Source organism: Monodelphis domestica, chromosome 1 (genome assembly GCF_027887165.1).
Source record: "Monodelphis domestica isolate mMonDom1 chromosome 1, mMonDom1.pri, whole genome shotgun sequence".
NCBI classification, from domain to species: domain Eukaryota; kingdom Metazoa; phylum Chordata; class Mammalia; order Didelphimorphia; family Didelphidae; genus Monodelphis; species Monodelphis domestica.
In genome coordinates, this window is record NC_077227.1 from 123262914 (window position 1) to 123287551 (window position 24638).

General features: G+C 34.5%; 1 protein-coding gene across 8 annotated transcripts in view; it reads right to left on the reverse strand.

Annotated features, from left to right (window-relative positions):
* Positions 1–24638, reverse strand: part of ZFAND6 (zinc finger AN1-type containing 6) — a 100852-nt gene that overhangs the window by 16862 nt on the left and 59352 nt on the right. For 5 of the 8 annotated variants that reach the window (XM_056806091.1, XM_016424976.2, XM_016424973.2 and 2 more), the window contains 2 exons: positions 11669–11798; positions 1444–1614 (listed from right to left, as the gene is read on the reverse strand). In XM_056806091.1, the coding sequence (XP_056662069.1) occupies positions 1444–1597 (154 nt within the window). In that variant the 5' untranslated portion in view covers positions 1598–1614; positions 11669–11798. Of the gene's footprint in view, positions 1–1443; positions 1615–9935; positions 10040–11668; positions 11821–12547; positions 12692–24638 lie in introns of those variants that run through there. The other 3 variants (XM_056806090.1, XM_016424977.2, XM_056806082.1) reach the window with 3 other exon arrangements.

Below are 24638 nucleotides of genomic sequence, written 5' to 3' on the forward strand. Positions count from 1 at the left end.
GCTGATTCTACTCAACCTAGCATTATTGCAGTGTTGTTTGAAAAATCCTTATTTACTGTAATAATGACAATAATAGCTTCGAAGTACAAGAGTAGTGGTAATTCAGTTGTGCTCCTATATCCACTGGCTAAACAACCAGTGGTTAACAGCAGGTATTCATTTATATCCAGTTTCAGCTATCCATGATAGTCTTAAAGTGTCAAATTATATTATAGTCACCTCATAGTTAGTTGGAAGGTATAGCAGAAATGACAGCTCTGTAAGAGGTGTATCCTGCCCCTAAAGTAGTGATAATGTACGCTATGCTTCCTACTACTTCAGTTCAAAAGAAATCTTCAACCCCAGCCTCTCCCTACTCTTTAAAAATCAAATAATAAAATCTAGACATTTAGTCTAGAGAAGAATCATAAACTTAGGGAATGGCACACTTATTTTTAATGAGATCTTGTGTGTTTATGTATAAATGATTTGTTTTAAGAATAAATGTAAAATGCTATGGATATTTCTTATCACAACTAGATCTTTCAAACTAATTTCTGTTTAAGTATCTTAAGGACACTTTTGGAAATATCAACACAACAACAAAAAGTTCTATCATTCATGGCAAATATGTATTTAATCTTGAGGTTACAATTCTAAGACAAGCCTTTGTTTACTCATTTATCTTGGGAAATTGAGGCAGGGAAAAATATCATATTAATTTCATCTTAGCTTCAAGGAAAATTAGAAGATATTTCCATTAAAACAACCTAGATTTTGATTTAAAATATGAAATTCAACACTATTTTAGATGCCATAAAAGATTATCCAGTCTCTTCACAAAGTCATAAGGAATTTTTGTTTGTTTTAATATTTTTACCAGTCATCCATAACCATTAAACCTTGGAGATACTTCTTTTTCCAACGTATGCCTTCCTGAAGCTGTTCATACTTGTAAAGATATGAAACAATGAATTCTTCCATGTCCACCCTCTACATTTTTCAGATTAAATAATTCTTCTGAAAGTCTGCATTAAAATTTGTAATATATTAATATATCCTATAATTATTCAGAGTGAATAGTTAAAAGCTACCAAGGGACATATATGTATAAATTCACTCATTCAACAAATACATACATTCATGTGTGTGTGTTTTATATGATGTAGTAAATGAGGAAATATGCTCTAGTTCATACACATTACTTAAAATAGGTATGCTAGGGGGCAGCTGAGTAGCTCAGTGGATTGTAAGAGCCAGGCCTTGAGACAGGAGGTCCTAGGTTCAAATTTGGCCTCAGTCACTTCCTAGCTGTGACCCTGGGCAAGTCACTTAAACCTCATTGCCTAGCCCTTATCCCTATTCTGTCTTGGAACCAATATACAGTATTGATTCTAAAGACAGAGGTACGGGCCCTAAAAATAAATAAATAAAATAGATATGCAATTCACAAGAACTACTTACCAGGTGGGCTAATTCTACCATTACTACTATTCTGTCTTTGAAGATGTTCTTTATAGCATACTGAACACATGCCATTTGTACGAGGGTTTCCATAAAATCCACAGCCAGTGGAACAAAGCATAGGCACTTGGCTATGGTTAGTTTCTTGAGCCATGTTCCTCTTCTGTGCACCTGAAAATTATAGACAGAGCATTCAGAGATAAAAATCCAAGTCTTATCCAATTTAGTTTTGCATTATAAAAAAATAAACCATACATTTCTAAAAGTGCATTATATAGGTGACAGAGCTGGAATTTTTTTAAAACAAGATAAAAATCTATACTTCTTTATGTCCCACCATACATGGAGTCAGAGCAGAACTCTATTGGCTCAAATTAAGGTATTTTGGGAAAAGTCTGTCTTACTCATCATAAACCTCAAGCTCTTAAATTTAAGAGAGGTATGGGAAGCCTAAATTAAACAAATTCTGTTTGGACTCTTCTGGTCTGGGCTTCATCTGTTAAAAGAAATCACTGTAGATAAAATATGCTGATTCATATTTGATACATAAACTCAGGAACAAAAACCTAATTCTGAGAAATAATAGCACAATTAGTTAAATGCTCTGAATTTTAAGTGATAGTTTTAAGATTTATAAGTGTATTTTGCTCTTAAATAATTTTTAAAACAATTAAACATTCTATACCATCAGGGTAGATACCAGGTCTTCTCTAATTAAATGATGCTAACATAGCAAAATGATAGTATCATTTAGCTGAAGGTTATCATTAATTGTAGTGAGTAAAAAAGCTATTATGTCTTTTTTCTTCCCAAAAAACAAATGGTTGATATGCTTAACTTATGACCAAAAAAAAAATTACAATCACTATCCCATGCTTGCAAAAATTCCTAAAGGGATCCTTAACTTGTCTACAGTTTAGAATGGGAATAGAAGTTAATTGCCTGTAGTTTTATTGCCATAAAATTAAGTAACTACCAGGTGAAAAAACTCCCTATCAATTCAGATCACTCTCAGGTTTGAGTACTGGATCATAAAAAGTACATACAAGTCAGGAATAGTGAGATAAAAGGTCTTGAACTTTGCTGGGATGCTAAATGTCATAGAAGTTCTACATTATATTAGTAGCTGTTAAGGGGTGCAATTATGTCTCCCCCCTGAAATCCTGAATCAGTGGCCTGAACAATCATAATGCAGATGGCCCACTTGCCTAAAGGACCTATATATTGGACCGAGGCAGGCAGAGAAAAGTTATGTAATATAGGCAGAGGCTCTAGATAAAGGCTAATTATTTGCTAGTTATTTTCTAGGTTAGTCTCTTAGCCCTGAAAGCACAAAGCCCATCAAGGTCTAACACCTTCATCATCTAGTCTGCTCTGAAACAGATCTAAGAAAGTCTTTCTTGCTGGTATCTCTATGATACACTTAATTTCCTGGGCCTAACTGATTTCCTAAAAAGCAAACTATGCATTAAGAAGATTTTTCATGGACAATTAATTATAGTCTATTGCTTCCAAGTCTTCTGCCAGGGTTCAAGAATCAAAAGGGGGAAAAAATCAATAATAGCACCCTTGCTACAGATTATGGGATTAAAATACAAGCAGCATATAAGACTTGCTGTAGAAAGGTATTATCAACTGGTGAAAAAAATAAAGATGTTTCAGGTGTTGGTCCAGAAATTCATTAAAGCATATATATCCTTAAATCTTTAACATAGCTTTTGACTCCCCTAGCTTTTTACCTGTTTCACATTCCTACATTTTGTGCAGCACATGAAAGAAGTTTATACTTAAAAGTACTACTACTAAACCAATATATCAAAAGTTAATAAAAAAAAAAACTAAGGCAATTTGTCTCAATCTAAAGGAAAAAAAATTCCAAACTATTTTTATATTCAGTAGATGAAAATAAAGTTCTAGAAAGAGCAGAAACTAATCAAGAGTGAAATTCCAGAAAATCAGACAAAGTCAATGAACTCTGACAGGGCAATAATTTTATTCAATTAATTAGATGGATTGCCTTATGATTTAGTTTCTCTTCCCTTCACCCATATCCAGTTCCTTTTAATACTACTTGTTGGACTTAGTAGGGAATATGAAATCAGGAAAATACCCTTCTCTTTCCCATCGAGGTTTGATATATAACAGGTCAGCCTAAGAAATTAAATGGGAATTTTGGGGGGAGTTTTGTGAAAGATACAGATGACACACAAAAGCCAGCAAGCAACACAGAAAAAATTTAGAAACTCCAAATGCATACTTAACCTCAAACTTACAATAATGTACTATAAACTCCCTATAAGAGAAAAAGGAAAAAAAATCAGAGTTCTCTGGTATGGAAGGGCCAAAAGATTTTATGCAATCTTCCACAATGTAGGGGTACCATACCCCTAATCCCCAGTGATGTGGAAGGGATAACTATAATACTTTCTTTTAAATTTTTGCCTATTTCAAACAAACTCCTCAAGGCCAGATTATTTTGCTTTTTCTTTAATATTTTCAATATTCAGGATAGTGCCAAGCACACAACAGGTATTTAATAAAAATTGTTTTGATTCATTGACAGTGAGTTCCTTAAAAGTTCAGCAACTTGTTTTTATATTTATAACAATTTGAATTTACTTTAAAATGCTTTTGATAATTTTGAAATTACTACATGCTGCTGAAAATGATACCATGTTGACTGAACCCACTACAAATTTATGTTATATAACCTAAACTGGGCACTCAATAAGGCAATCCTTACCCCCTGCCTCCACTTATTTAACTCACTATCCCACTCTCCACAGCAGTCATTCCAAACCCTTCCATTACTCTTCAGACTTTCTATAGTATCCCCTTCCCCCTTATCCTCTCAGCTGAGAGCCTTCCCTTATATTTCGCTGAAAAAAAAATTGAACTAATTGCTGAGATTTTTCTCTCATCTTCCTCATCTCAAATCATCCAGAAGCTTTTTGTCACTATCATCTCTTTTACTCCTATTTCATGTACTGAGTTGACCCTTTCCCCTTGTCAGGGCAAACTCTTCTACATACATTCTATTCTGTCTCCTTCAGCAAACTGCCCCCTGCTTACTCTTACTATCCTTACTTTCACTAATCTTATTCTCAATCTACTGGCTCTTTGTTCACTGTATTCAAATATGTCCTTGTCTCCTCTATCCTCAAAAAAACACGCCTTACTGGATCACCCATTCCTGGCAAGCTAGAGCCCGTAATTTCTATTCTCTTTTCTAGCTAAACTTCTAAAGAAGGTTATTGACAATAGGTCTCTCCAACTTTATTTCCTCTCATTTTCAACTCTCTACAATGACTTCCAACCTCATCTTGCAAATGAAACTGCTCTCTCCAATATTATCAATGATCAATTGTGAAATTCAATGGCCCCTTCTTGACCTCTCTGTAACCTTTGCTGTCACAGTCACCCTCTGTAGTTTTCATGATACTACTCTCACTTGGTCTTCCTCCTAATGTTATCTGATCATTTCTTAGTATGCTTTAGTGAATCTTCAAATAAAATCCATTAGCTATGAATTTCTCAGAAAAGCTCTGTCTTCTACATCCTTCTCTTCTCCTTTTATACTATTTCTCAAGGTGATCTTATGAATTTGATTATCATCACCTCTAGGCTGATCCTGAAATTATCTTATCCAACCTTGGTTTCTCTGATGACCTCCAGTTTTCTATGTCCAACTAGATGTGTCATAGAAATCTTTAACTTCATGTCTAAAACTGAGCTCATTATCTCTTGACTCCTTCCACTTCATTGATGGCTCCTCTCATCCTAACTTCCCTATTACTGTTAACAGTACAACCATATTAACCTCAACTACTCTCTCATGTTCATATTCATTCTGTTGATTTTATACTTTCTCAATCTTTGTGTGAGTCTCTTTCTTTTCTTTGACACTGTCAGCATCCCTTGGCACCTGATATCTAGACTACTAAAGGAAAAACATGGGCAGTCTTCCTATCACAAATCTCTCTCTACTGGAGTCTATTCTCCACTGAGTTGTCAAAACTACAGGACTTGTCAATGTCACCCTTATGTGCTCAATAAATTCCAGTGGCTCCCTATCCCCACAGGATCAAATATGACATTCTGTTTAGTGTTCAAAGCTCTTCTAAATGTTAGGTCCCCCAGATCTTTCCCCCCTCCACAAACATCCTTCTAGATTTATTATACTTTATGCTTTTCCATATACTATGCAATCTTGCTGTTCCTCAAACAAGATGTTCCATTTCCTGATGCTAGGTACTTTCATTGGCTATTCCCCAAACCTGGGATATTCATCTCTGCCCTCTATCTTCCTTTGAGTCTTAGCTAAATTGCTATCTTCTAAAGGAAGCTGTTCTTAAGTCATCTGAATTCTATTGCCTGCTCTCTGTTGATTATTTCAAATTTTCTGCATATACCTTTTTTGTACATAGTTTCTTGTATGTTATCTATGAAGTTGTAGACTATGAGCTCCTGGTGAATAAGGCCTGTCTCACCTTTCTTTATATACTTTGTACAGTGCCTAGCACATAGACGGACTTTTCATTGTAATATGTGAAACATGAGAATTATGATTAGTCTCATACAATTGTTCTTATTAACCATGGTATTAGATTTGTAAAAGATAATTTTAAAATGCTAAAACATGTTTGACACTAGAAATACAAAATTGCTAGAAATTTTGACATGTTGGAATTTTGATAAGGAAAAAATTGAAGATACTGAAGAATGGAAATGCTGGGGAAAACTGACATTCAGACAGTATTTTTCAAAAAACATTTTCCAAAGACTATTAAAGTTGACTCAATTTACTAAAAATGTGCCTTAGATTCAAAAGCATAAAAGAATTCATCTACTAATAAAAATCTATTACAAGCTCTTTAATGAAATAATAGCATGTCTTATAACTCTATTTTGTCCTCTTTTATGAACTTTTCAAATTCATCTTTTGCTACATTCACTAAATCTTATGTCAAAATTTTTCTTTTTTGCAGGGTTTTATTCCCCATCCTCATTCATCTTCAACCATTTACTTTTGACATAAACACTCTCCCTTGATAACAACCTCCAACTAATGTGTGCTTTCAATTAAGACCTATATCCTAATTATTTTAAATAGATGTGAATATGCTTTAGAAATCTTGATCTAAATTGCTCCCTCCATTTTGGGCTATTGTCTTTATTTGACCGATTCACAAATCTTCATTTTTACTCAAAATGTTCTAAACAGTTCTGATAGTATTTATCACATGTAAAGGGAGCTTAGCATCTGTATAGAGTATTTCCAAGACAACTGCTTCCAAGATAGTCATGATGACATGTAATGAAATACTTTGGAGAAACTTTGAAGAATGTGTGAAAATGTTATATCTGGTTGTAGAATCCTAACCACACAGTAAACAGCAGCCTTTTGATTGCTTACAGGTATAAAACCAAAACTAGGGACATTCCTCAAAAGGCCCCAGGCTCTGCTTTTTTCTCTCTTGGTTTGATTCTGTCAGAGGAAGATACTGGTATAAGAGGGAGAAATCTAGGACCTTCTCTTGTCAGAGGTGGAGGTGTGTTTCCATTGACATTGCTTGCCGGCCAGCCTCTACCTTTACTTTTTCATTCTGGGTGAACAGATGGAGGGCTTCAACCTCTAAGTTCTGAAAAGCTAGGAAAAGAGCCACCTAAAGTCTAAGAGTACATGGAATATAGTCCCTACAGTCCCCCTTGGGTTTTGCTGCTAGCCCAGCTCTGATGTAGTTAAGAGTGAGGAATGACCTTTGGGACAAAGGACAAAATGATTGAGGAGTCGGCAATGCCACATTTGGACATGAAATTTCATGAGACTAATGCTGCATAGAAACTGCTTTAAGTCTAAATCTCTCTCCCCAAGACCTAGGCAGTAGTATAAGGAAGTATGCTCCGGAGGTATTGGGGTTGAGAATGTATCTTGTTCTTGCTTTATTATAGAAGCAAATTCCATCTGTGAAAGTCAACTTATGTTAAATCAGTCACCTAGCAGTGAGGAGAACACATTCATAATGGGGGCTTGAGTTAAATGCAGTAAAGTAGATATCTCTCAATTCTTCAGGAATAGCCCCAGAATCCTGAGATGGGGATGTAGTAGCCTGACTGAGTGAGCCCAAAGAGTACTTGCTATACAAGTATTTTTTTTAAAGGGTAGCATTTTTATAGTTCTTTAAAGTTTGCAAAGTACTTTGTTAACTAATTTGATTCTCATAACAACCCTGTGAGGTAGTTGCTATAATTATCAATGAGGAATGGAGGCTGAAAGAGATGAAGTAATTTGCCTGGTCACAAAGCACCTATCACAAAAGCTGGTGAATTGTCTAAGATAGGATCTGAATTTTAGGTCTTCTCAAGTCTAGTATTATATTTGTTGCATCAATTAACTGCCAGAGTACTATGTGAAAGAAACAAAATACTGACAAACAGAAAAAAAAATCTTCTGTACTTCTAAACACGTGTGTATATGTGTACAGATACACATGCATGCAATTTTGAGTTCTATAAATACTACACTTACATTGATACTTACTGCCATAAATTGAAAGTAATTATAATATGTTCATTAGAACCATACACCAGTACAATTCTACCAAAATTTAAAACCATGTATCATAGTTAAATTGAAATGGGTATCTAACTCAAACATTTTGGCATTTCTCCAAACACAAAATACCACTTTTAAGTAATTTAAAGCCTGAATTATAATCTTCATTTTGATAACTTACAAGTACTTTTCTAGGTTTTTGGGGGTTGGGGAGATATAAAGAAGGAAAAAAGAATAAAAAAAGTTATACAGTATTTTCTTATAAATATTCCTTTATTTTCTAGCCCTCAAGCTTAAAAGAAAAAAGAAAGAAATATCAAGGAAACAAATTATAAGGAGGCTAATACTTTCTATGGTTTGAATTCTTGTTTATAGGCCCCTAAGTATAAACCAGGCTGGTATGGTAAAGAGATGGGCTGGGAAGTGAAACAGGGAAGGAAAATATGGAACTATAGTTTCTCATAACTATTTGGCAGATGAATAATCATACATATCAAAGACATTTAGCCTTGTATTTCCCAGGAAGAAGTTAGGTAAAGAAAATAGGATAGGAAAGCAAATTCTTAATTGCTATACTGATACATTTAAGAAGAGACAGAGCTAGCTTTATATCCAGAAGACTTAAGTTCAACACCTGCCTGACCAATGTGGATAAGCAATATTGAGCAATCCAATGAACTTCTAAGTCCTGTAGACTATGCATCCACATATGCCTCACAACAACTCCAAGTACAATCCAAACCAGATTAAAATATAATGATGGGAGAGGTGGGGAAGAATCTAGGTAGCATAGTGGCTAGAGTACCAGAGTACTAAAGATGGGAGGTCCTAGGTTCAAATCTGGCTTCAGTGTGACCCTGGACAAGTCACTTAACCCCCAATATGTAATGTATACATATATGCATACACATATATACACATATGTCAATATGTTGCCCATAGACATCCATTTCTATTTGAGATCTCTAATTTATAAAATTCAGAGATGTCTATTCATTAAAACAGGAAGTTTCCTATATAAATGAAACCACAAGTCTAATCCCTAGTATCTATAGCTACAAATGATAGGCAAAAAAAAAAAAAAACAAAAACTGGAAAATAACAATGACAGGTAATAAGAAAAAAAAAAGCAGTCACTCATTAGCAAGGGTAGGACTAGAAATTAGGACAACAAAAATACAGGCCTAATTCTGTCACTATCTGTATGAACATGGCAAAGTCCCTTAACACCTCTGGGGCTTAATTTGCATGTCCATAAAATAAAAGGGTATGACAAAATCAATAAACATTACTCCTGTAAATTTTAAAACATTCTTTTCAAATGTTAAAAGACTTTTAAAATATTATATTTATTCTGTGAAGGTAATTTTATAGCCTTAAAGAATTTAAAAGACTGAAGAAAATGTTTGTTAAATCTGTTCCTCTCCCTAACTTTTTTTATTTCTTAAGTAATGAACAGTAACACATTACTGCTAAGATTTAGGAAGGCTCTAAAAAGAAAATTCAAATGTCTTTAAAGAGGAAGCTTTAAAATTTACAATTTAGAATCATAAATATAGAGTTTGAAGGGACCTTGGAAATCTCCTTGAAGGTACAATTCCTTGAGTTTAAAAATAAATAAACAAAAACAAAAAACTGAAACCTAGAGAGATTAAGTGTCTTGCTCAGTCACAAAGGAGGTAAGCAGCAGAACTTGGATTCAAACTCTCAACTCAACCCAACTTTATATGCATATTCTTTCAAAAGGGAAACATAAAGGATGATTCCATTTTCATGCAAATAACTTTTAATAGCTACATTTCTTTGCTATCTCCAAATTCTATCAATGACTACTTTAAAATATTCTTGACATCATCTTCACTTGCATTCATTCTTACTGTAACCATCTACTATAGTCTAGCACACCAACAACTGAAGTCTTCACTGGTTTCCCTACCTTTAGTTTCACCTTGCTAAAATCCATTCTGTATAGATATTTCTTTACATAGATAAAACTTCAAAAACAGGTATATGATGTCTTTCATTCTCTTGCTCAAAAACCTGCCAATGAAGCCCAAATGTCAATATAAAGTTTAAACACTCTTTAGTCTGACATTCAAAACTCTTTTTGACATTAATTCATCCATCCAACTTTATCTCCCACTCTTCCCTAATGCAAACACTTTGATGTCAATCAGGTTGGTTTCCTTACAGTTTTTTAATCACCCAATCTTTTTTTTTTTTAAGGTGATAGTGTAAATCCCCATTATTGACTTCCAGGAGGCACAGCCCACTGCATCATCAACACTCTCTCCTCCATCCTGAATCCCAATAATTATAATTGTACATTGGTATTCTTGTAGTTTCAAGAGGAAACAAGAAAGGACTACAGTAGTGAATTTATAGTAAAATTAAAATAAAAGTTACATAAGAGAAGCAGGTATGGATGAGTTGTGATTTGCATAATTGGAAGGTACTTCAAAATTTATGAAATCATACTTCCATTTGAATAGTTGTCTACACCATCCATTTGTGACATCTTCTGATATGCTTCCTGTAGCGATTTAACTTCTGTATGTATCTACTAGAGTAAAAGCTCCTTGAAGACAAGGACCTGATCTTATCTAATTCTATTTTCCTAGTAGATAGCACAATATCTTTCACAGAGGTATTTAAAAAATGTTTGCTAAGTATATAGATCTTATTGTCCCAATTAGATTACAAGATACTTGAAGGACAGGATTTACTTCCTTTTTGTATTTCCCAACAAAGAAATTCCCACCATGCTTGTCCATCTTAAGTATTCCATTAATATTCACTGTATAAAAAAATAAGATTAGTGCTAATGTCACATGTGAAACTCCTTCTTAACTTTAATTCCAAAAACATTAAAGTTTTCATTTTATTTGTGAGATCAAAAGCAACATTATCCTCTTTAGACAAATTAGTCACAAAGAAAATGAACACATCTGTTTATGACTTAATTTAATTTTGCAGATAGATGTCTACCTATTTAAATAGACTTCGCTGCTAGGCAACGAATTAAGAATGCAGATTTCAATACTATTACTTGTGTTTCTTGAAGAGAACAGGATGGGAAACTGCCTTAATTCATAAGGACAGAACAATTTGTGGTAAAATTGATCTTTTTTTCAACTTGGTATCCAAACTGACTTTTCTATACTTCAATTTTCCAGAAAACAAAGGCATGTTAGTAAACCTAAACTAGAAGTTATTTTAAGCCTGAAGACTTATGATCACACTGATTATTAGGTACATGCTCCACCTTTTCTGATACAAATAACCAATTTTGAATAGTGACTTGTTTCAAAACTTACAAATAGGGTTATGCGCAGTAACCTCTTGAAACCAGAAGAGAGCAGAATAATATCTTTTACAGGAAAATAAACAGGTATTTGCCAACAACTCATTTCATATTAAAGTTTCACAAGAGAGAATGAGACAAGAGGGGAGAGAAAGAGGCAGACACAGGTAGACAAAGAATGAGAAAAAGACAGTCGGAGATAGAGAGGGATAGGGACTGATAGACATGTAATGGGAACAACAAGGATGGTCCAGAGGTCAAGAAATTATCTGTGGAGGTCAAAGAAGAAAAAGCTGTAATAGAATTAGCTAGGAAATGCTTTAATGACTTACTTTAACAAAGGAGAATGGAAAAATGTTACTCACTCTGGTGAAAAAGTATAGGGATTTTGGATTTGGAGTACAGGCTTGCTACTGTACCGATGATGTTTTGCGGTTCTCTGAGTAGCTGTCCCCACTTCCCTATGTCAGGCTGTCTTTCCCTCTGCAGCTTGGGCTGAAAGACAAAAGGTACACATCTAGCTAATGTGGGTAGAAGACTCATGGATCAATTTCCCCCACCTTAGTTAATGATAATCAACTCATTCCCAACCTCCTAAGCCACACACAAAAAAGTATTTGAGAACATTGAAGTTCATTTTAGTAATTAGAAAAACACCTCCCCATTTGCTTTCCTGATCCCTGCTACCAAGTTTGTAGTAAAGACCCCAGAAATCATCATAGCTTGCTTGATTCCATACTCTACACAGAGGAGCTACTTGTTGTTGCTGAGTATGGCACAAAGAAAAAAGACTGCGCTGGAGAAAGAACACTTGGGAAAACTCAAAAAGTTTGACCTATTAAGGATTTCTAAAATACAACCCTAAAGAAAGTTGAAACTTCAGAATATTATTTCTTCCTTTATTCAACATTTAAGTAGGTCTTCATAGAAATACATGTATCATATAAAAGAGTAAGACCAGAAAATATGCTTTAATCATTGACTATCATCTAAAAGAGATAACTGGGTTCTTGTATCTGGTATCCTTTACATATGGGGTATCAAATGGAAATAATTAACAAGCATTTATAAATCCATTATTAAATATTTCTTGGTTATTGATTATGCCCATTAGCTTAACAATAATAATGGCAGGTGTGGTTTTCTCTATAGTTACCAATGATCTCTTAGCTGCCAAATCTAAAGATCTTTTCTTAATCATCATCCTTTTTAATCTCTCTGTAGCATTTGACACTGTAGATTACCTTTTCCCCTTGGATACTGTCTCTTCTAGATTTTCAGGACTGTATCTCCTGGTTCTCAAACTTTTCATGTCCTCCAACGATGCATGTGCCAAGGTGCTGTACAGGGCCCATTTCTCTTTTTTTCTCTCATCTGCATTTAATTACCATCTCTATGCAGATAATTCCCAGATCTATAAATCCAGTCCTAGTCTTTCTCTTAAGTTCTAATACTCTATCATTAAATATTAGACATTTCCAACTGTGTGCCCAGTAGACATCTCAGAAACAGCATGCCAAAATCAGAAATTATCTTGTCCCACGAACTTTCCTTTCCTTTTTTTCAGGGTTCCTATTACTGTTAAGGACACTACCATCCTTTTCATCCAGGTGTGCAACCCTATCATTCTTGACTCTTTCACTCTCATATAGCTGAGGGATTTGTTGAATTTTGTAGTTTCTACTTGTTAAATCTCTATTATCTGTCTCCTTATCCTATTCAGTAACTATTCTGATTCAGGACTTCAACATCTCTCACCTGGACTATTGCAATACAACAACTACAAAAAAAAAAATCCTTCTGTCTTAAAATTGATACTAAGCATCAGTTCTAAGGCAGATCAGTGAGGGCTAGGCAATGGGGTTCAATTACTTGCCCAGGGTCATAACAAGGAAGTGTCTGAAGACAGATTTGAACCATCTCTAGGTGTAGTTCTCTATCCAATGAGCACTTACCTGCCCATTGTGATAGGCTTATAATTTCTCTACTTTAAGTTTTTCCCCACTCCAATCTATCTACCACAACATAGCTTCTCAAGTGCTTTTTCTGAAGCAAAAATCTCAGCCCTTTGTATTAAGAAATTACGGGGGACCTCTATGACTTCAGGATCACATAAAAAAGTACAGTTACAGGTATCCCTTCCACATCAGAGGAGTAAGGGGCACAATATGGGAAAATATGCATATTTTTTTATTTTTCTTTTATGAGGTTTTTATAGTACCTTAATATAAAAATTTGGGTTCAATATTTGGTCAAAGGCTATATGAAGGTCAATGCTAAGATAGCTCTGAATTTCTAGCTTTTGTTTATCATCTGCTGGATTTTGTGTTTCTTTTCACAAACTAACTTTTTACTTATTTTAACTTTTAAAAAGAACCTATATTTATGGTATTAAAAATAAAACATGTTGATACTATATAATATATACCACATATATTTTATGTATTTGAGTTTCTAAGCTTTTTCTGGGTCATCTGTTCACCTTTGAATGCTATCTGCAGCTTCTACAAAACTCCCCCAAATTTCCCTTTAATTTTTAAGGTTGACGGGTAAAACTTCAACAGGTAAATTTGAGTGGAAGGAATACTTGCATTTAAACTTATTTTTTTATCATTAAACACCAAAAATTCCATTTCCATATATACCTCATATCATAACTGTGAATCTCCATTTCAGACTCCATGTTTTTTTAAAAAGTACAAAATTAGATGTTACTTTACAAACTATACTAGTTGTGCTTCCTTCTGAACTTCCTTCTGTTCTCTTCTGTTCATTTTAGAAAATGTTTCAATGGTCTTCTTTTTTTGCATCATGACTATTACCCTACCTTCCAATTAAAAACTAAAAAAAAGAAAGTGGTAACAAAACAGTCAAGCAAAAAAATCCACATATTAGCCATGTCCATATCTCTTTCTGCACTGGAGTTAATAATTTCTCTGTCAGGAAGTGAATAAATAACATGATTAATTTTAAGTCTTCTGGTTGGTCATTGCACCGAGTGATAAGGTTCCTAAGTCTTTAAAATTTTTTCCTTTACAAAAATGTTTGTCTTTGTGTAAACGATTTTCTTTGTTCAGCTCACTTTACTATGCTTTTAATTACTATTGCTCAAAGTTTTCTAAAGTCATGCATGTCTTTCATTGTTTCTTAGAGCATACAAACACTGCATACCATAATTTGTTCAGCAATTCCCCAAGTGATTTCCCCTTAGATCAATCTTTTTTCTTTCTGCTACCAATCTCTCTCCCTATTCCTTTTTCCAATTAATGCCCCCTAAAGATCAGTAAGTTTGTTTGCCTGCGGCAATTCTACATCTCTCCACCCTCCTTTTGAATACCTCTTTCCTAATCTCAGGTTATTTCCCTTTTGAAATTCATCAAGTGTCCCAAAAGTCTTAGTGCAGGCCGATGCAAATTAACATTCTATATTAATTCTGTATTTACTTATTATCTGCCTCAAAAAGCAGGCTTTTGAAGTATAGCTTGTATTTTTTTATATCTGTATTCGCAAGAACCAGTACAGGGGCTACATGTACAACTAGAATTCATAAATGCTTGTTGATTGATTAGGGAAATAAAGAAAAAAATGAAAGATTATTTGCCCTAAAAGAGCTTAGTCTACTGGAGAAAGCAAATAGGTATAAACAAGACTGTCCCAGGTTACATTTTGAGAAGAGACACTAACATGTTCTGTTCACAAATGCCTCATGTATATACCCAACATACTGGAACATTTCCATTTAGACATCTTATCACTATATAGGTACCCATGTAAAACATGGTCTGTTTATATGCTATCCTGTTGCTACACTGGCCAGACCACTTTCTTTTCTGGCCATACATTTCTTTCATGTTAATTTTAAAATACCACATCTCACATGAAATTCACGCTTGGCAAAATTCTGTAGTCTCTATCCACTAAGTGTCTCTTCAAAGGTTGTTATTCTATTTTCAAGCTATGTAGTATCTTGGGTGATACAATGGTGTTGAGAAGAAGAGTTTGTTTCATGAAGAAATCTAAGGTTCTTTTAATTATTATACCACTTACCAACTTCAATTTAACCTACTTTCTTCTTTCCTGGACCAAGCACATTATTCATCTGAGCTATGTATTCAAGATATGTTGTACTAAATGACCTGTTCTATAAGATTTCAATCTAGATGCATAGCATGTTCTGAATTCTAAATTCATTTTTGTAAATATTTTTGTACAGTTTAATTCATCTCTTTGAGGCTCAGGATTTTCAGCTACAAAACAAGAATAATATATATGCTACCTAACTCATCAGGTTACATAAGGGTGCTCTGTAGACTTTTAAAATTATATACTAATATTATCCTAACTATTATTAGAAAGTTTCTCAAAGGAGGTGTAAAATTCCAGATTACACTGAAAGTATATAAAAGTGTTTGAGTTCAACATTTTGTGAAAGTCTTCAGCAAAGTCTGAAGCCATGAGCAGTCTGAGTCATATATAAGTTATGATAATAAAAAATAAAATTCTGGAAAGTAGTAGGCTTGAGAACACAATACAATGAAAAAAAATTATATTTGGAACTAGTTCTAGATTTAAGCTCTAGGCTTGTCACTAATAGCCAGGACTTTGGCCAAATCATCCTACCTTTCTAACTTCAAATTCTTCATTTGTAAAATACGAGATAATGATACTTACACTACTTTCATAAGATCAGGTTGAGGATGAGAGTAAAACATTATGATAATTCAAATGAATTTTTAGACTGAAGATCTTTACAAAACAGACCTATAAGAACTAAAGCAGGACACTCAAGTAGAATAGCTGTTCTGGGGAAGCTCAAGGCAGCCAGAATAATACTTTAGTTCTGTGAAAACTAGCATCAATATTAATCATTAATCCAGGTAACAGTGATGGACAAATTTGTTATGTAGCATGGGTAACAAAGATGACAACCACAAGATATAGATTTATAGTAACAGGCACTAAAAAAGACCATAGTCACAAAACAAAAAATTTGAACATATAAAAAGAATACAAGGGACTGTAATGTAATAGTAATTCTCACACATGCAGGAGTTAATTATTGTTAGTAGAAACTCTAGAATAAGGCTTCTATTTGCGGGGCAAGAGAGTAAAACTTTCCTGATTGACAGTATAAGGAATGGTTTCCAACAGTTTCCCCTCAAGTTAATGGAATAAGCCTTCAAAATGACATACAAGTTATTCTATATAAAACTCAACTATAAAAGTTAACAAAATTTCCTTTTCTATTTTTGCCTGTTTACCCAAAGAAATCATGAAAAAAAATAAATGTAAAAATAATAGGGACTCTTTTTTAATTCATGAAAACAAGAACTGAGTTTTAACAAAGTAAAAATATCAGATATGATTTGAGGACAGTTCCTTCTGTATTGAAGAGCAAATCTTATTAAGCACCTTGATACTAAAATAATAAACACCAGCAAATCTACCAAATTATGATTTAAGAAGCACTCTTTTATCCCCCCCCAAAAAAAAAGTATGATTGTAGAATTTAGAGAAGTGATGATGTGCCTTCTGAGTACTTTTTATTACAAAAGAAAGCTTTTGGAGTCCATTTAGTAAGTGGATGATAGAAAACAACACTATTAAAAGTAACACCCATAAAAGATCATTAGCAACCTTGTGTTTGGCAAAAGTAAAGTTCCAAGCAAAAATTGTTGGGAAAACTGGAAGGCAGTTCAGCAGAAACTAGATCTAGACCAATGATTTACACCATTTATCAAAATAGGATCAAAATGGATATATGACCTAGGTATAAAGGGAGATAACATGAAAAGACAGAATAATATAATATTGGGTAACATAGGGACACAAGAATTGAATAATCTAAAAGACACAAAATTTGAATACATTAATGAGTTTTTCTACAAATGAAATGAACATAACTAAGATTAGGAAGAAAGCAATAAGAAATTTGGGGACAGTTTCTCAGATAGAGAATATCTAAATAGCTAAAATATTTAAATATTTAAAGAACTTAAACATAAGAATGTGAGTCATTCTCCAATTGATAAATGTTTGGTCAAAAGATATGAACAGATTGTTTTTGAAGAAATGTAAGATGTATAATTACATAAAAATTGCTCTAAATCATCATTGATTAGAGAAATGCAAACTCTGGGAGATTATCATCTGTCACCTGTCAGATTGGTGATAACATAGATAAATAGATAAAAGGGCAAAATAACAAATGGAAGAGATGTGGAAAAACAGAGACATGAATACATTGTTGGTAGTTGGTATGAACTGATCCATTTGGAAAGCTATCTGGAATTAGACTCAAGTTAAAAAACTGTGTATACCTTTAGAACCAGTAATATCACTGTTAAAGCTTATTCCTAAGGTAATAAAGTCAAAAGGGGGAAAATATATGTTTTAAAATATTTATAGCAGCTCTTTTCAGGGTGGCAAAGAACTGGAAACTGAAGAGATGTCCATCAATTGGAGAACTGCTGAACAAGTTGTGGCATGTGATTGTAATGGAATACTCTTGTGCCATAAGAAATGGCAACATGGTGCACACACACACACACGCGCACACACACACAACAAACAAACCTTGGAAAGGCAGATGAATTGATGCAATGTGAAATGAGAACTGGGAAAATGCGGCATACAGAAATAACAATAATGTACTGATGAACAATTGTGAATGGCAACTATTTTCAATCAGGACAATTCCAAGAGACTCATGATGCCACAGCCAGACTCCAAATGTAGATTGAAATGTACCATTCTTCACTTTATTTTCTCCTTTAATTTTTTCCTAGCATAAGCTGTATGTCTCTTGTTTCACAACATGACAAACCTGGAAATATGATCATATAAGTACAACCTATATAATATTACCCACTTTCTTGGAAAGGTAGGAGGGATGGAAAGGAGGAAAAAAATTACAAATCTGGACATAGAAAAAATAAAAATATCTATGCTTTCATACAAAAAAAAAATAAAGTATACAAAGTTTTTTAAAAAATCAATAGAAGACTCATGCCTACCTGAATTCCAACGCTTTGCCAGATTAGGTTTATACACATATATATACATACATACACATATACTCAGAATTTAATGAAAGTAAGCTACCTATGCCAACTCTGTCTCAAAAGATGTGAAGGAATGATTTATAAAAGGTTCTTGCCAAAATCTGAATAATACCAACATTTTTATCTTCTAAATCCCCAACCCCCGCTTTCCAAATTTCCTCATTTCTAGTCAAGGGCAACGCTATCTGTCCAGTCATCTTGGTTTGTTAACCTTAAAATCATCTTTCATTCCTAGTCTTTCCATCTGCCTCCTTCTTGTCAAGTCATGTCACTTCTTTAGCTCTAATAGCTTTCCCATTCTCTCTACTCACACAGTCACTAATCAAGGTCAAGTCTTAAACACCTTTTTTATGAGATTCTTTTTTAACAGTTTATCTTCCTAATCCATCTTACAAATGAGTTCTCAAAATAAGTCTTTCAAAGAAGCCTATTTTATGTTATTCTGCTAAAAAAAAAAACAACAACTTTTGTATATGAAATAGGAAGTACCAAGTATTATTCCTTACTGCTTCTTGGATAAAATATGAATTTCTCAGGTTGTTCTTTAAAACTCTGACTCCTATATAACTTTACCAACTTATTTCTAATTACTTCTCTTCATTCACTGTATGTTCTAGTCAAACTGGACTGTTAGCTACCTTCTGAATTTGGCAAATATATTTCCCAACTGCATAGATTTTTCAATAACTTTCTGCCTGATATTCCCTCTTCTGAATTGTTAATGTCTTCTTTGTCGATTTATCTTGTATAAGTCTTGTACCTATCATGCCCTTCCAGTAAAAATTTAATTTCCTTTAGAGTAGGAAACATTACCTATGTCTTTATATTATCAGGATTTATAGTACAGTGCATTAACCATGGTAAATTGCTTACTTAATAAATTTTTTTTGTTTTTGTTTAAAAAAAAAATAACAAAAAGCCTTAACTTCTGTATCATTCAAAAGAAGAAGAGAGGCAAGGGCTAGGTAATCAGGGTGAAGTGACTTGCCTAAGTGTCACCTAGCTACCAAATATCTGAGACCAGATTTAGCCCCAATTCCTTCTGACTCTGGGACTGGAGCTTTTTCCACTGTGCTTACCTAGCACTTGACAAACTGAATTTGAAACATATCTGATTTCTTTCTTAATCAAAAAAAGTAATTTGATTTCATTTTCTCCTCATAAAGACTAGAAATATGGAAAAGACTTATAAAAATTGATGTAAAGCAAAAAACGAAGGCAGAGGATTATATACACGAGAATGACAGCAATGAAAAAAATGGAACTGAATGCTGCAGAATTATTATGATCAATCTTGATTCTAAAGAAGAAATATGAGGAGACATCTTCCTCCAAATTTCTTTACAAAGGTGGAGACCATAGGTGTGGAACACTGCATTTAGCTTCAGATATTCCAGTGTTATCATTAGTTTTACTGAACTTTTCCCCTCTTTCTCTCTGCACTTTTTCTTTCATTCTTTCTTATAGGACTGTGGGAGAATATGGGAAGAGAGATCTATTGGGAAATGAAGATTATCTAAAAATTTTAGACATAATAACCCCACGGCTATCTTCTCCCTAACTCCCATCATCTGATTTTTAGCTTTCTTTTTACGTTTTGTCTTCCCCCATTAGCATGTAAACTACTTGAGGACAAGGATAGTCTTTCTACTTACATCTGTACTCCTTGTGCTTATCACAGTGCCTGGCACATATTAAGTGTTAAAAAGAACCTTGTGGGCTATCACGTAAATTTTAGTGTAGAAAACAGATAACTCCAGGTCGACTTACTGAATCACACATACTAAACTCCAGAAAAACAAAGTAAATGGGTAAGGACTTGGGCCTTGAGAGAGTGAAGATGGTATACACATTTATGATTAGGACATTTTTGAGGATGATTGTGGGGAGGACAGAAAGCTGCACTGAGCTTTCTTTGAAAATTCCTAGGGATCTGGACAATGAAGTCTCTTCTAGCCCATCCCTATTTACTCTCAAAAAGTTAAAAAATCCCTTCCAATAACCCCAGCTATCTTGTGATATTCATACAAATAGACACATACAGAAATTAACTATTGTACAGTCTAGGGAAAGAGGCCATCATTTCTTAGTAACGTCACCAATTGCTACACAAAATGAAGGCAACTCAACCTACTGGAAGAAGTACAAGGTACTCTTGAGGTAGATACAGGAGGCAGCATGTGCTAGGTAGGTCAAACTATCCCCAGCACCTTAATTACAAACTCCTCTCAGACCCTGATGACCATAACTTACAACTTAGAATATAAGAGAATGTTTCCTATCCACTACCCTTAAACATTGTACTGAGAAATGCAGTCCAGCAATTGCTCCTGTAGGTGCCATAACCATAGTTACTAAAAAACCTAGAAAAGAAAGTCTTTGCCAGAGCCCATGGCACTGTAAAGATAGTTCAACATCAGACTAGAATCTGATATCATTTTAATCTTTGTAAAAAAATTATTAAGAAAAGGTATTACCATCTGCTTTGCCACTGTACCCCAAGAACCCTGGGATTCTTCCATCTGATTTACAGATGAAACTTTATCTTTTATCTCCTATATTAGAATCCAAGAGGTCCATGAACAGAGATTGTCTGACTTTTCTATTTGTATGCCTCAGCACACTTGATATATATAGTGTTTTACACATAGTAAGTGCTAAGTAAAATTTTCATTCATGAATAAATCTATCAAAATATTTTCCCCCACAGCAAAATGTGCCCAAAAATACTGACAGAATTGAGAAGTAGGTAGGTGGCACCATGGATGAAATATGACCCAGTCAGAAGACCTGGGTTCAAATCTCACATATTATCTTTGTGATTCTAGGCAAATCGACTGCTTGCTTCAGTTTCCTCATCTATAAAAATGATATAATAGTACCTATATCTCCCCAGGGTGTTTTAAGGATCAAATGAAATTAATTTTTGTAAAGCATTTAGCATAGTGCCTGCTCACAAAGTAAGTAGTATATAAATGCTAACTATTCTACTAATCAGGGTTTTGATAAGGGTAGAGGAAAGAAAATACAAAAATCTAAAATACATGAGAACTTCCGAGGAAAGATAGGTCTTAGGTGTGGGATTTAGGTAGAAAACATTTAGAGTGTGAGGTTAGTCTAAAGTCATTTCTCATTCTTGGAAAAGAAAAGGGGGGAAAAAAAAGCTCAGTAAGAGAAGGTTGAAAGGCACAGAAAAACCTAACAAACTGAACACCCCTGCTTCGTCCCCAAGAATAAAAGAGACCAAATGATGGTGAAGTATCCTATGAGCTCTATCTCTGCGCTAGAAGAGGAAATTCATTCAATGGGGGGAAAAAAGCCCATCTCTTTATGAAGAATCCCTTTAAAGTTTACATATGAAGAAAAACTACATAAAAATTTTTTTAGCAACAGAAGTAAAAATATTTTTGATTCAGCTCTATTTATGCACATGTATAGTGTTTGGTTTAGAGCGACCGTTATCTATCACCCTATTAATTGAAATGATCATTGTTTCTAAGGTTACATGATTTCCTCTTCTCCAGATGATTAACACTTGGCTCATAGTTTTTCTATCATGTATCTTACGATTATTTCTGGAAACATTATATTCTCGGGGTCCTTTTACCATTCCCTATTTTGCAGACCGCTAAAAGTCACACAAGAAATTAAATATACCTTCAATATCCATCATTACAAGCATCATCCTTCTTTCTTGGATCTCTCAAATTTACTGCTCCTTCTCTTCCACCTTAACCATATTGCCCATTCTCATCATGTCACCCTTCCCTCCTTCCTTTCCCTCACTGGATTTCTCTCTCATGGCCCTTCTTATGCACCTCCAAAGAGATTTTCATTCTTTCATACTTCCCCACTCTCCCCACCCCCATTATATTAGCCCTATCATGATTACAATGGTTTTTCTTCCTACCCCATAGTCCAAGGTCAAATATTTCAATATCAGTCTCTCTTACTCTTCCCACAAATCCTTCCTCATTTTCTGACTTTGCATGGAACTATCTTGTCAAATCCTTAATCCTACCAACATGCTTTCTCCAGATCTGTTCTTAGTGGTTGGTTATTAAAATTGGCTCTTGCTAAGAATCAGGAATTTTTATAAATGTACTCGAACTGTTTTTTGGAGTACCCAATACATATACAGTATTCTAAGAATCATTCTAAATTCTTTAAGTGCCTAATACCTTCACTCAATACCTTCACTCTTTATAAATGTTCTTATTACCCAGTTTCTGGACAAGATAAAAAGTAAGTTTCCTCAAAATCCCCACCTCCTTCCTCAGCTCATTATAGCTCTGCCCCTCTAGCACTTGAAGAAATTTCTTTGCTGCCTAATGAAGCAAATCACTAACCTACACTCTCTTTCTATTTCCTTCAGGCCATGGACAAAACAAAACATATTCAATTTAAATGCCCTCCCACTTTTAAAATACAAAAAAAAAAACAACAAAGAAAACAAAAAAGTATATATTACATGCATGTTCTGTGCTGAGAATTAGATTCTATGCTCAGTGCTTTTCCTTAAATTAGGATCTCTTTATAAACACATTGATATCTCTACAATGATCTTATCAGCTTTTCAGATCAGAAATCTTAGCATCACTTCTGATGCTTTTTTCTTCCTTTTTGTTCTTTATGACCACTGTCACTAAGGCCTATTAATTCTTTCCTTCAAAAATAGCCTAATTTGTAATTATACTTAGTGACTTTAAATATAGGCCCCCTGTATTTCATACAGATAACAACACACTTAAGTCTCTCCTACTTCCTTCATCCCACAATCCATTCCACATAAATCTGCCCTAAACATTCTAAAGCTATTATCATTGCCTCCTGCTCAAAAAACAAAAACAAACAAACAAAACAAGAGAACCCCCCCCAAACTATTTAAGTCCCTATTACCAATTACACTAAACCACAACTTCTATTTTTAATGCCTGTCATAATCAAAGTCCAAGAGAGGTGGAATCAAGATGGCGGCCTAGAAGGAGCAGAAGTTCAGACCTCTGAATATCCTTCCTTAGCAATAACAAACTGAATGCATCTAAGGAAATGAAAATCAAAACTAAAAAGAAGACAGAGCCAAGGAACCCTCCTGCTGGACTCAATTCAAAAGGTACATCCCACCTCAAAAGCCAGAATCCGAGAACACTCCGGTTTAAGGGGAAGGCAGAAGGAAGGTCCAAGGATGCCCACCTAGAGCTCTGAGATTCCAGTATCAGCTGGGTGGGCAAAGGTGCTGATTTGGAGGGTGTACCTTGCGGGCAGGGCTGTGCCAAGCTCAAAACATCTAACATAGATAGCAGGGAAAAAGCTAGAGAGGGAGCATAGAGCTGGCAGCCTGGCCAGAGCTTTGGAGATCCTCCATATTTGCTCCAGCCTTACAGAAGGTGTTGGCCTCAGAGCACACCCAGCCCAACCAAGCTGAACTTAATCCCATCAAAAGTCTTCAGAACTAATGGCTCCACACCCTACCCTCATTGACTGTTGGACTTTAATCCAATCAAAAGCCTCCAGAGGACAGGGAAGCGTAAACCCCCAACAACCCTCCGCCAGAGACTACACCAATATATCTTCTGGCAAAGCTCCAAGAGGGGAGATTGACAGAAGCCCTCAAAACCAAAAAAAATGAGAGGAGCAAGAGCACAGACAAATGTGGGGAGGAAAGAAGGGGTGGATATGAGCAAACAACAGAAAAAGAAGAAATTACAATGGTTAGCTTCTATACAGTGAACAGAACAGAGAGGGAGGAATTAGCAAATGATAAATCAGAAATCCCAGCGAATTGGATACAAGCTTTGGAAGAACTCACAATGCAATTCAAAATACAATTAAGAGAGGCTGAAGACAACTTTAAAAGCAAGATAACTCATCTGGAAACAGAAAACAGTGTCTTCAAAGCCAAAATTAATCAGCTGGAAAATGAGGCAAAGGAGATGAAAGATTAGGCAAAGAAGATGAAAGATGACCTCCATAGAAAATCAAACCAGAAAGAGAAGGATGACCAAACAGCCAGGGATGAAATCCAGTTTTGAAGAACCAGAATAAAAAAACTAGAATTAAGTGACCTCACAAGGCAGCAAGACACTATAAAACAAAACCAAAAGAATGAAAAAATTGAAGAAAATATGAAGCATCTCATTCACAAAACAGAGAATTTAGAAAATCATTCAAGGAGAGACAATTTAAGAATCATTGGTCTACCAGAACACCATGACAAAAGAAAAAGCCTAGACAATACTACAGAAAAGTATTCAAGAAAACTCCCGGTATT